Genomic DNA, 13,286 nt, shown 5'->3' on the forward strand with positions numbered 1-13,286 from the left:
GGCTTCAAAACAGCGTGCAGGAACAGATGGGTGATGTCACGGATACTACCTCCATTATTTATTTTATGTGTCCCTTTAGCAGCTAAACCCTCTACAGTTTTATCAGTGAGTTTCTGAGATTGCCTGTTGCTGCTTGATGCTGGGCAGGCAAGGTGAAAGAGATTAATCAAAGGTTGTTTTTTTTGATAGAATCATCAAATTACCAAAACACTGAGGTAAAGGACACTTTATCCACCACTGAGCTAAAGGTAAACACAATGTGGCATGATAATTCTCTGTGGGCTGAGCGACCCATTTCAAACTTGAACACAGTCACCTCTTATAATACAGTATGAAAGTGAAAGCTTTAGTATATTAATGCAGCTTTGTCCATTTGGTGACACTTGAAGTCTTTAACACAGCAGACAGCTATAACTTATTCACATGTGTCTGTTGAAGCAGATTGTGAGAGGAATGGTCACAAATATTTACTAACTGATAATTATCTTGGATAGACAACATAAAAATGACATTTCATTGGCCCTAATTAGTACAAATAGTATAATTGGTATACCACTCATGTGCAGGATGAGCTGACATGTTTCTGTGCTTTCTGGAAAATAAAAAAACAGACCTTTGGGTCATTGTTGAGACAGTTTCTGGCATGCTAGTATCAATAAATGCATGAAACAGATGATACAAATTTCAAACGATATATTTGATTTTATGGGAAGTTTAAAGAAAATCTTCTAAAATAAGAAGTTGTTTATATCCTTTCTGATCAGTTTCAGAAAAATATAAAAACCCAATTTGTAAAAAAGAGTAATGATGCGACATCTGACAGATTATTTACTGCTGCATTTGACTTGAAATGTATCATGATTCTGATCATACAGTGTTTTAAATTAGAGGGAGAACAGCAAAGTATCATTGAGTGATGGCAGGTTAAAACCAAGATTTCAAAATGTTACCTGGTGAAACAGTTTCTCCCAGTAGTCCTGCGTCATGAGTCTGAAGAGGGCCAGGAAAGCCCAGCCGAACGTATCAAAACTGGTGTAGCCGTAGTTTGGATTCCTCCCTATTTTTAGGCAGTCAAATCCATCAGGACACTTTCTGTAAGACACACAGTCAAAAGACAAAGTAGAGATGAATATGTGAAAACACTCGTGAACAAAGGCTGTGCACAATTAAGTCTAAAGCAGCTGGGACAGATACAACTGAGGTAGCGTGCAAGCGGAGTTAAAAACATCCCTAGTACCTACATGCCGGCCTGTGGCCTTTGACTCCGCAGTGGAGAGAAGCGGATGAGTCAGTAAGTACATACACTGTCACCATCACCATTACTTCAACTGAAGAGGGCACTTGAAATTTGTTCCCAGCAGGAGCACTAAAAAGCACTGGAGCAAAAAGGATTACGCTGAGCCAGATGGATTTCAAACTGCAGTGAGAATGAAATAAATAACATACAATATAAATATTCAGCTTTCCATGCCTTCATCTCTCATCTTCATTGTATGTACAGTGGCATTACAGCATATATTTAAGTCCAGCAGCCGAGAGCAAGCTGGACTCCCATGTCAATCAGACTGCGGAGTAATTTTGTAATGGCTGGAAACAGCTGGGCAGCCACGCACGGCTGGGAGAACAGCTGTAGATCTCACCGACCAGCCAGCTGAGCAGGAACGCTCGCTAATATTCAGCATGAGGACGGACGCGGCCAGCGACATCTTCCTGTCAGGCTGCTCCACCTGTTCCCTTCTTTTGATCAAGGATGACAAAATGTACACACAGAACCTCCAGGTGAAGCACCTGATGTTCTTGTGGTTATCAAGAAAACTATACATTTGAACATAAAAAGAACATATGAACTCATTCACAGCCTCATGAGTTTGATACAGGCACACTTACGTTTTTGATTGTTGCAATTATTTAGTTAATTAATTCAGGAGTTGACATGAGGGTTCTTTTTATGATAAATGAGTGATACTACCAAATTAAAACGATGCAAAAGGATTGTTTGCTTTGCTTTACTGGAGAGTTGAAGTCAGAGGGTTGAAGAAGACTTGAGGAATTCTTGATGCATGTTTTGTTTAGCATTACCCCTATTTTAACATTACATTTTAAGTTTTGAAGTAACATAAATGGAGGTTGCATGATTATATAAACAAATTTGATAAATTAGTTTCCTTGCTATGATTTGAAAAAGGGACAACAAAAGCTTCATGGACACTGTTAAATTAGGAAAAGTTTTAAGAAGCTCAATTTCAAGTTAAGAAGTACATTGAAGTAGATCAATTAACTAACAAGAAAGAAGCATCTGTAGAGGACAAGGATTCTTAGTCTAACTGTTAATACTTCTAAAACAAGCCAAGCTGAGAACAGGAACTACTCATGAAGTCTGAGTCACCTTCATCTCCTGTAGCAGTTACTTACTGTCACACTGATGATGTTACTGAGATGCTGTAAAAACAAAAGCACCTTTAGGACTACTGCCCCTCAGGTTTCTAGAGTAACTACCCCAGAGACAGCCCCTGCAGAGGTTTATCTTCAGGACATTAAGCTCCTGGAGGAGAGCTGCTAGACCACAGGCTCCCACTGTGGGACCTGATCAGTCTCCAGACATACAGTACATGCCTCATTATCCAGAGTGAAGCTGATCACATCAGAGTATGTACCTTATAACGGTGCTTTTTACTCCAAGCATTCAAATGGTGTCCTGCTTTGTACATTTATTATTAATCTTCTATAAAACGCATTCTACAGGAGAGGCATCAGATGGATAATACATCAAACCTCACCAGGTTTTACATTTCCTGAGGTATTTTTCAGGAAATGTTTCTGACCTTTGAATCTCTTGAACCATATGTAGAATCAGATGCCAATCTCCTGTCCCCTATCACCAAGTCCAAGCACCACACATTGGGGGACAGAGCCTTTGCAATCGCTGCCCTGGCTCTCTGGAACTCTCTCCCTCCACACATCCGCAAGTCTGACTCACTTCAGTCATTTAAAAACCACCTCAAGACCTACCAGTTCAAAAAAGCATACAACACATGACCTCTATTATTTTTGACAGGGGGCACTCAGTTTTTTGGTGCTATGAAAACTATTAAATTCCATATAAACCACTTCTCAACTTTTTAAATTATAAATGGATGCTATAGAAGCAGTTTTGCTATCAGCTTGGCCGTTGTTTACTTCCGAAATTGGAAATCAAGCAACGCCTGGCCCAGCATACTGCAAAAACATATCCAACAGAACAGTCATACTACATACTACCTTCAAACACAGTATGTAGTGTGCAGTGTGCAGTACTGCATACTACATTCGTAGGTAGTATGTAGCAGGCCGTTTGGAAAACAGCCTCTGTTTCCCCTGTCCTGGGTTGGATCATTGTATGTCTTCCTCGTGTTCACTGTGTGTTTCTTTTATCCTTGTTTTCAGTGTTTTATCTTAAAACTAGTTTCTTATATATTTAATACGTTTTGTTTTCATCTTCTGTTCTTTTATTATTAAAGCCTTATTTTTCTGCACATGGGTCTTTCTCTATTTTTTCCCATTGTGACACTCCCACCTTTTTTATGATTGTAAGAGTGTAAAGTTCTGCTTTACACCGACAGTGTTTGTCATAAAGAAATACTTTAACTCACATTTGTAGATCGGGATATCATTTTCCTACTTTCTAAACAAAACAACAGAGAAACATCTGTCAGCAGCAGCAAAGTGTTTTTTCTCTGTCTGGCTGAGGCGGCAGGTTTCCATGCCCACAGCAGTGTGGTCAAGAGCAGTAGTTGAAAGTCCTAATCCTTGATGCACAGTGGCTTTAAGATGTGAGGGATAAGCGTTTGCCTGAACTCAACAGTAGGCGCGATGAGAAACAGCTTGGTCCTTTGAGCAAATAATTTATCACAAACTTGTTAACCATCCAGGCTGAAAATATCATGTGAAAATGCGTGTGCATGCGTGCCCACTTGTGTTAGTGTGTGTTTGTGTGCATGCATGTGTGTGACTGTGTGTGCCATCATAACGTATCCAAAGCTTTAATTTGGAAATCTACTCAGGGATTACTTGTTGGAATACACTCAAAAGATTAAGCATCCTCTATGTTTTATGTCCTCCATCCTGACCTGCTTAATATCTTGCTCGTCTCCACAGCCAGCCTCAGAAAGTTTCCCTCTAAAATCTCACAGAAGCTAAAAGGCACAACACACACATAAGCTACCGTACTTTAATCTATAACAAGGCCAGTCTGTCATAAACCTGTGTCACTCTGTCTCCAGGTTAACCAAAATCTAACCACAAAGACATGAAAAGATCAATAATTACCCAATCCTTAGTGATGACAGAGCAAAGCTAGAACTATAGGGAGACAAATCCCTGATTCCTCTTGTATCATTAAAGTCCAATCAGCCATAAACACACCCATTAAAGTAAAAGAAGACAGATAAAAACTGAATCAAACTAAAGGTCGATCACAGTGCACTGTTACAGCTCCACAAAAGGCACAGAGACAAAAACAAACAAATCTGAAACAATCCACTTGCACTGACTGGTAGGTAAACATTGGGACAGCTGGATAGGTCAACCTGCTACGAGTCTTACTGACCTAGCTTACTGTTTACGAGAGAATAATGATGTAATTTCAAAGAATTCCCTCAAATATGTCCACTTTAAGCTTTGACTTGAACACTGAATCAGATCTTTCTTCTTGGGAGATTAAGTTCCTGTGTTTATGTAGGAGAGGTTACAGAAGGAGATTAGGGACTGAAGGTTCGCCTGCATTCTATAAGAGTGTTCAAACTTCACTGTGTCCATAGTTCTACTAATAAATCAGATACATTTTAATATCAATGTTAGCCAAATGCAAAACACGCTTAAAACAAAGCACTCCTTGAGATTTCAGGTTTCCTGAAATCAAATAAACTTTTTTATGGAAAGGCCATTTTAAAAAAAATCAATATACTGTATATCCTCTCAGTTTGTCGACTTACCTGTAAGCATGGACTGAAGCGAATAAACTGAGAGGTTACCCTGATACTGGTAAACCCAGGCTTACAGAAGTCTAGTTTATTTATTCTCATCTCTTGCATTATAAATTTATTTTAATTTAGTATGAGCATTTTAACATTTAATACTTTTGACAAATCATGAGCTCAATTTTTAGCTATCATTTAATGCTAAATGACAGTTGAGGCTACAGGTAAAAGCCACATGGTAAGCCTTCTAATGTTAGCATACCATCATTGGAATGTTTTGAATGAGATGTTAACATCTTTCTAATGAACCCGTGGGTCACATAGTCACATGGGAATGTTTTTGCAATGTGAGAACACCTTTATAAGTCCTTTTAATGTTCCTTTCTATTTCAGGGGAGTAGCCTGCCCCCTCCATTAGTGGTGGCTAACGGTATGCTAGCTAACATTCGGTAAGGTAGAGGCTATGCGAGTTCGAGGTGAGCTAAAAGGGAGGAAGAGGGGAGTTGGGACCAAGTGGCAACCTCCAGTCTCAAAGTATGAAGCCCATGTGGAAGTGTTAGAAACTGCAATTCATTGAGAATCCAGCTTGAGGCTGGCTGCAGAAACACCGGAAACCACATACACACCAATTCAAAAAGGGATGATCTTTGCAGAATTAATAAACATGTTTACAGCCTGGTTCAAAAAACGGCTTGGCTCTACGTAGCTAGTTTCTCTATCGGCACACACTGTACAGGGGGTGAATTTTTTTCAAACATGACGGCTCATAAGATATTAAGATCGCAAGTTTTTGCCCAAATAAGGACATGACTGACTTGACTCCTGGACGGGAACACATAGCTGTTGGCTAGAAGGCTCAAACTCCACCTCTTTACGTCACCCTATGCCAGGTTGAGTTCCGCATTTCCAATATGGCTGCCGCCCTCGATTGGCTTCAAAACAGCGCTCAGGAACAGATGGGTGACATCACGGATACAACGTCCATTACTTATACAGTCTATGGTTGGGACCAAGCCTCTGTTGCTGTTGTTCACCAATGCTCCTCAAATAAACCTGTAAAATTACTACATCATGAATTAAGGGGACACGATTAGAAAAAATGTCTGTATAAAATCTTCTCATTTAGTTTCAATATCATCCTGATTTTGGATTATTTGCTATCACCCATTATCTGGTATCATTAACAAGAGCACCTAATGGAAGCCATTTGTTGAAGCCGCAGGATTTTGGATTCACACAGATGGGTATTTAGTTCACAATAACCCTTGAACTGGGCCTGGCATAGGCAGGTTCATCCTGTTGTGCTTGTTTCAAAAGCATTTGGATTTATAGGATTATTCCGCGTAGGCAATATTTGGATGGTGTCACACTGTGGCTTTGATTGGGAACAAAGTCCGACACTGAGTAGACAAAATATAATATGTGACCGTCTCTTTTTAAACTGATGTTTGAATCTAAAACCAATAGTGGCAAAGAAACAAACTGAGGAACTACTTGAAGACGTCAGAGCGGAATCTCTTCTTAACAATAACAGAAAACCAATCCGAAGTGATCTGCTCGGGGGAACCTAATCATGTCATAGAGCTTTTGAGATGATGAAATCTCCAAAGACCCTCCTCTCCCTCCAGCTGGCAACTCCATGCTACTCAGAAAAGGGCTCCAGTGAGGCGGGGTGATTATCCATACCACATGTCGTCTTGAGTACAGCCTCTCACACGCTAAACCACCCGGATCATTCTTCTGTACATTACGCCATTAAGTCACACTTTTATTTATGGGGCCTTAATCACAGCATCTATTGCTGCATCGTTTTTTTTGTCTGGCTGTCTCAGCACCAAGCCTGATGCTCAAGCTTCTGTATCCAACTATGCATATAGCATGCACAGGATGGAAAGCCATTATACTAAACATTTAGGTATTATGTAATTGTCTGCAGATGATTAACAAGGGAAAGCAGGACAAACATTCACTTACCCTGCATCACTTCCATATCCACATATTAAGGCATCCTTTGCTCCTTCCACTTTGTAAAAATTATCTAGAAGGGAGGAGGAAAATTAGTGTAATTTATGAATGTACACAAAGAATGCACCGAAGAGAGTACTCAGATCATCATGCTTGGGGGATTCATTGTTTTTTTAATGTTTGGCTGACCTTCGCTGGTAAGGAAATCAGTCCTAGAGCTCCAGGTTCTGTTGTTGCAGATGAAGGATGCGTTAGAGCTGTAGGAGGAGTTGATGCAATGCGAGAGGCTGCGGATGCACTTCTGTCGGAGCAACCCCATGAAAAGCTGCAGACCGATGAGGGCGAACACGCTGAGACAGAAGACGGTCAGGATCATCACGTCTGCCAGCTTCTTCACCGACTGGATCAAAGCGCCAACAATTGTCTTCAGACCTTGAAGGAAAAGAGGAGATACAAAATCAATTGTCTTGGTAACACATAAATGGAGTTGAGCTTAGCTGATGTAGAAAAAGACTCAGTAGTTGATTCAGACAGGGAAAAGGCAAAGACACACTGTTAGAGCTTTGAGCTGATGGATGTCTCACCTGGGATAACCGAGATGGTCTTCAGTGCTCGTAGTACTCTGAAGGTTCTTAAAGCTGAGACGTTTCCCAGGTCTACAAACTCTGTCACATATCTGAAATGTAATAAAAGGAGCTTTTAGAACTCTCAGCACGGAGATTGTTCGGACATACTTGAGGCACTTAATTTAAAGCCACTGAGATTGTAGTAAAACTCTTTGGACTTATTTACAAAAATAGCGTCCACATTGAATGTGACTTTAAGGGCCTGGGTCCACTTGCAGCATCTTTTGCGCTGGCAGTGCCCACAACCTCTATTCCAGAGCACTTCTTGACAGTGTTCATTGTTGTAAAGTTACAAAAGTTATCCCATATCGCTTCTGTTCCTTTGATAATGACCTTTAAGTCTATTAAAGTCTGCTTAGTATTTACATTAATTTAAGGACAGATAGAAAACTTAAAATCAATGAACAGGAATCCAATAAGGTATTAGCAGCAGCTCTAGACCAGAACAAACTAGTGTGTTTGATTTCTCCTCTGCATGGAACTCTACCAGTGTTGTTGACAGGTTGATATCACAGGTCCTGACCCTAGTTGATTCTGATTGGACATGTGACATTAACAAGTGTGGTCATGATCCAAAAGCTGAACTACTTCAAAAACAATAGAGCATTTTTATGCTCAGGACGCTGAGTGATGAAAACTTCTCAACTCCTGTTTTTGGTGCACTGAAAATATGCACTGCCAAAAAAGGTTATTAGTGGACACAGGTCCTTAACCGTAATCAGAGTCAAACTACAAGACCAAAATAGCATGAGCATTAATTTGGAGTTGCATTACTGTCCTGGGTTATATATCTGGTTGTTGGAGGCTTCACTGTGTTTTTTAGCTACTTGCCAACATCTCTTGTCCGCTATTTAACTGAAAAACAAGGGGTATGAACTTAATAAGGGTTTCTTTGATAAACTGAGTCAGTTAAGTTGCTGCCAACAACCAAAACAATTAGCTGTAGGATGCTAAATCACTATAGAGCTTTGGGTTTCAGTATTTTAATAATATTAATAATTCATTTTATTTATAGGTGCCTTTCTGGACACCCAAGGTCACCTTACAACATAGTAATAATAAAAGCAACACTCAACAGTAAATAAATACATAAATACATTAGAATAAAGATTCAATACTAGAAAAATGAAAGGAGAGTCCAGGGGGAGAGAGTTCCAGAGGCGGGGGGGCCGAGCGGCTGAAGGCTCTTGACCCCATGGTGATCAAGTGGGCAGGTGGGAGGGTGAGTTGGATGGAAGAGGAGGACCTGGGACTACGGGTGGGTATTATTGTTTGGAGGAGGTCATTGAGGTACTGAGGAGCTAGGTTGTTTTAACGCCTTGAAAGTGAGGAACAGAAGATGATTTCCTGTGGATTCATCCTGAAATGAACTCCGGTTATACACAAATACATTGTTTACAAATGAAATAAAAGCTTCTATAACAGTTCAAATTAAACCAAAGTATCTGGTTAGTGCCTGCGAATAGAAATTACCTCTGAATTAGCTGACTACATCATTATTCATCAAACACAGATTGATCTTTGCAGGTAATAGCAGCTTTCAGTGTGTCGACCCGCAGGTAAAAAGGATTTTGTCTGGCTGTTTTCAAACAAAGCAGACATCCTATCAGCATGATTGGTCTTGAACAGTGCAGCTTTAATGCATTGAGAGGTCCCCTGTCTAATCTGCTGCCTGCATCAGGGGTATTGAGTCATGGCACACATACCTCTGACCTCGACAATAGGCTTATCATCATGGTGTTTCAAATCACCATTCAGAAAGACTGACTGATGATGTTCACTTTGACTGAACCAGAATATTACAGAGATCAGAAAACACTTTACTGCCCCTCATCACAGTCAAGTTAGAATATGACCATTTAAATAAACCTTTAAATCAGATGTCTCTCTGGTCATTTTCTTACACACATTAGTACAATGTAAAAGTGACAGTGACTGTTAACGTGTACTAAATATGACATTGTTACTTACGCCATGACAATGACCGAGAAGTCCAACCAGTTCCATGGATCCCTCAAAAAGGTGAACGGTACTATACAGAATCCTCTGGCAAATATCTTTATTGCTGACTCGAAAGTGTAAATGCCAGTGAAAGTATACCTGAAAAGGACACAGACATGGAGAGAAAACAAAGTCAGTTCTGAAGACAGAGATGTGAAAGATCAACAGGCTCAATGAACTTGGGCATCAAAATAAGACACAGAATCTTTTTGGAAACGCATGGGGAAAAAATAATAAAAAAATGTGCAAACACTCAGATCAGAGTTCATTGAGCATGTTGAGGAAAATATTTAAAAATAGTTTTAAATATTACATGCATAATTCAAAAATAATACAGCAAGCATTTATGTGTATATATTTCACTGCACATGTCATGTTTCCAAATAAAATCACATGAAAAGTTAAGTAGGCTCATGCAATACGTTAAAGTCATTAAAACATTCAGTAACAGCAATTCACTCCAGGTCTGTCGGTGCAAAAAGCCCTAGAATTAAGCTCCTAGCTTAACTAAGCATAAAAAACATGAAACAGCTAGCCTAGTTCTTTCTGAACATCTACACGTTTAAAATTTTAAATATACAATTTCTTTTTGGCAAACTGAAGTGTTCAAAAGATAAGATTGTGTTTATGTGTCGAGCTTCAGCTTCTTTTTTTTTTAACCTTAAAGCTGCTGTTGGTAGTCATGATATAAACATCAGATCTGAGAGAGATTTTGAATGTCAGCACTACCCCTCCCCTCTCTGCTGTCGTAACCCCGCCCACAAAAGATCATTGCGCGCGTTCTATGAGGAAGTAGTGGCTTCCCAGCCAATCAGGGCGACGTAGTGGGGCCGCCACTCGACCAATCAGGACAGAGGGTTGGGGAGTAGCTCTGATTGGTCCGTGATAACGGGAACGAGGGGAATAATAACATTGCTTGATACAAAGGCATTGGAAAACACAGAGATTTCGCCATACTCTCAAATTACTTCACTTACAGATGAGTACCGATTGGTATTATGACCTTTTCTCCAAACCCAGCAGAAAAAAAGAAACGTTTTTTACACCATTCCTACCAACAGCAGCTTTAACTGACATGGCCAGACTAGCAGTTCCCCATGTTTTCAGTCTTTAAACTCAGCTTAGCTAAGATAATCAGGTTGTGGTTGTAGCTTCACAGGTATTGTGTAAATATGAAGTTTTACCATTATTTTCACCTAACCCCTAAAACTGACTTGTTTCTTATTCCAAACACATTAAGGGAGTCATTTCTGAAGATGCAAAGTAAATCAGTTAATGAAAAGTCTTTTCGTCATGCTACATGCTCAAATCACCTGTAAACCACTAATGATGACAGCTTAGACACGTCTTACATATCATGCACATCACACTAATTCTGAAGTAATGCAAGTTTTCATTCCACATCTCATGCCTCCTTTTAAAATCTCCATTAGAGGTTCTGACTGACAGAAAACTACATGCGTTGTAAACTTACATGTTGACTGAATCCTGAACCATCACTGACAAAACAAACCCAGCAAACATTAGATCACAGGTGGCACTGTTTCTAATTCTGTCTGTTTTGATAGTGAATTTTGTGTGTACTTACTCCAGGTATTTGGTCCATGGTGCCGGATCAGACATGGCCATGAAGAAACAGTTGGTCAGGATAGTGAACATTATGAACAAGCTGAATAACGTGAGGGAAGAGGTCAAGGAAAGTGACCTCTAAAACGGTCATTCACAGTTTAAAATCAAACATGTTTCATGATAAGCCAGCACACATATCATACATCGACAAAACATTTAATGTAATCCGGTGAAATACAGTATACCCATTAGGATGAATCAGTGCGTGACAACGGCATTAAACCTAAAGTAAATGCAGATTATAGAAAATGTAAGTTAATTCCATTTTTCATGAAATCCGAATTGATATCATTCTATTAATGGAGGAATGAAACTATGACAGAGATCTGATGACAGCTAAATTTAATATCTGAACATTTCAGGATAAAACTGTTTCAATAATCCTTGAGAATACTTGATTTTACAAAATAAAACAGCCCATGAGGATGGTTACAATGCTGATCAGAGCTGTTGTGATTCATCACTTACACAGAATCAATCCGTAATAAATGTAACTCAAAGAGATAATTTGAGCTATTTTATTGTATTTAATACTGAGGAGCTCCAGTAGAAAGATTTCTGCCTGCATGTAAAGTACAAATGGGCTGTCTGAGAACTAACAGGCAGCCGTCACATGATTTGAAATCTCCTTGCTCTTATTTCATTTCAGAGATTAAAAGAGGGATATCAGGGGATTTGTTTTGCGATGCCAGAGAGGGCCATTACAAAGCTGTTTCAAAAATGGGACTATGAAAAAATCCAATAGAAACCTACAGGGGAAAACAGTAAATATTAGAAATTGGCTTATCTGCCAGTTTAAGGTAGAAGGATTGGAAGCTGAATGCTCAGTGCTAAACATGTCACCTAATGCACAGTTTAATATTGGTTTTATCACAGATGTAAGGAAACTTACATTTATAATTTACTTTAGAGTCTTTTTAAGGGCTCAACTCATACTTATCAAGTAATCAAATGACTTCATGCTACTTTGTTTTTATTTAAGCATTTTTCCAAATAATGGTGTTTTGACATGAGTCAAAAATCTAAAAATCTAAAAAAACAAAAAAACACATTTCTCACAAATTTAGGTGAGAGGAAAAAGCTCTTGTCACTCCTTCAAACACACATTCACATTACTTCAGCATAAAAATATCAAGTGTGGTATAATCAAAAAGGATATGAATGAACTAATATTTTCATGGCTATGGACCGAATGAAGTGAAAAGGAGATAATATGTAAAGTGCAGATGTGGAGCTGAATCTGAAGATGGCCTTCCCTTTGTTTACTACTATAAAAGTCTGCAAAGAAAACAGAAAAAGAATCATTAGTGAATAGAATAGCTTACACTCTGTAAATCAAACACATGGTTACAAGTGATCAGGATGAAAATACTTCTTTAACAATAACTCTTCAAACATTAGTCAGTTTTGAATGGGAGCTTTATGGCAGAGGTAGGCAGCAGTAGAGGGATAATAATGTTGCTGTTGTGTTGAGTCTACCACTCTGTCTACCATCTGTGTTGACCTCCGCTACAAGCACTCCTGCCTCAAAGAAAGCAGTGAACACACATACACGCAACATGCCAGGCCAGTTGCGATAATGGAGGCAACTCCAAAGCAGGCTGAACCTTTCCCCAACAGATGTGGCATTTATTTAAATATTTTTTCGTCTTTGGTTAATCCTCCCATCCAGCAGCGCTTCACATGCCAAAACAAAGAGACCCTGAGAATGACTGCCACGTCCTTTTTCATCTCTCTGTAAGCGGCCCATTAACGGGCAGCAGCCTGATCTACTCTGCAAATCAAAACTTGCTAATCCTATTTCTGTCCACAAGAGATCTAAAGAGATGCAGTCGCTCTCCTCTCCTCTCAAAGAGCCGCTCTAAAACACCACTTGCTGAATTCAGTGAAAACACTGACAGTGGATCACTGTCATATCATGTTCACAAATCCAGATGTGAGATAAACATGCAGGAAGACATACCAGAAAACAGTACAATAACATCCCTGACACTACTTATATACAGATGAAGAATGACTGGTTTAACCTTCATCTACATTAATGTAAACTAAGGAGTATATTCAGAATATTTCTAGTGTTTCAGTCTTTGTTGGATGAGATAATTCTCCT

The 13,286-nt window shown here is 39.3% G+C and overlaps 1 protein-coding gene across 1 annotated transcript in view; it reads right to left on the minus strand.

The window, feature by feature from the left end:
* The window catches only part of LOC117827156 (sodium channel protein type 4 subunit alpha-like), a 55,651-nt gene that overhangs the window by 31,293 nt on the left and 11,072 nt on the right, over positions 1 to 13,286 (minus strand). Inside the window, exons 3-9 of the mRNA XM_034703650.1 lie at positions 12,336 to 12,454; positions 11,136 to 11,225; positions 9,518 to 9,646; positions 7,505 to 7,596; positions 7,110 to 7,352; positions 6,930 to 6,993; positions 951 to 1,092 (exon numbers count right to left, since the gene is read on the minus strand). Of these exons, the coding sequence (XP_034559541.1) occupies positions 951 to 1,092; positions 6,930 to 6,993; positions 7,110 to 7,352; positions 7,505 to 7,596; positions 9,518 to 9,646; positions 11,136 to 11,225; positions 12,336 to 12,454 (879 nt within the window). The remainder of the gene's footprint in view (positions 1 to 950; positions 1,093 to 6,929; positions 6,994 to 7,109; positions 7,353 to 7,504; positions 7,597 to 9,517; positions 9,647 to 11,135; positions 11,226 to 12,335; positions 12,455 to 13,286) is intronic.

Source organism: Notolabrus celidotus, chromosome 15, assembly GCF_009762535.1.
Source record: "Notolabrus celidotus isolate fNotCel1 chromosome 15, fNotCel1.pri, whole genome shotgun sequence".
NCBI lineage: Eukaryota > Metazoa > Chordata > Actinopteri > Labriformes > Labridae > Notolabrus > Notolabrus celidotus.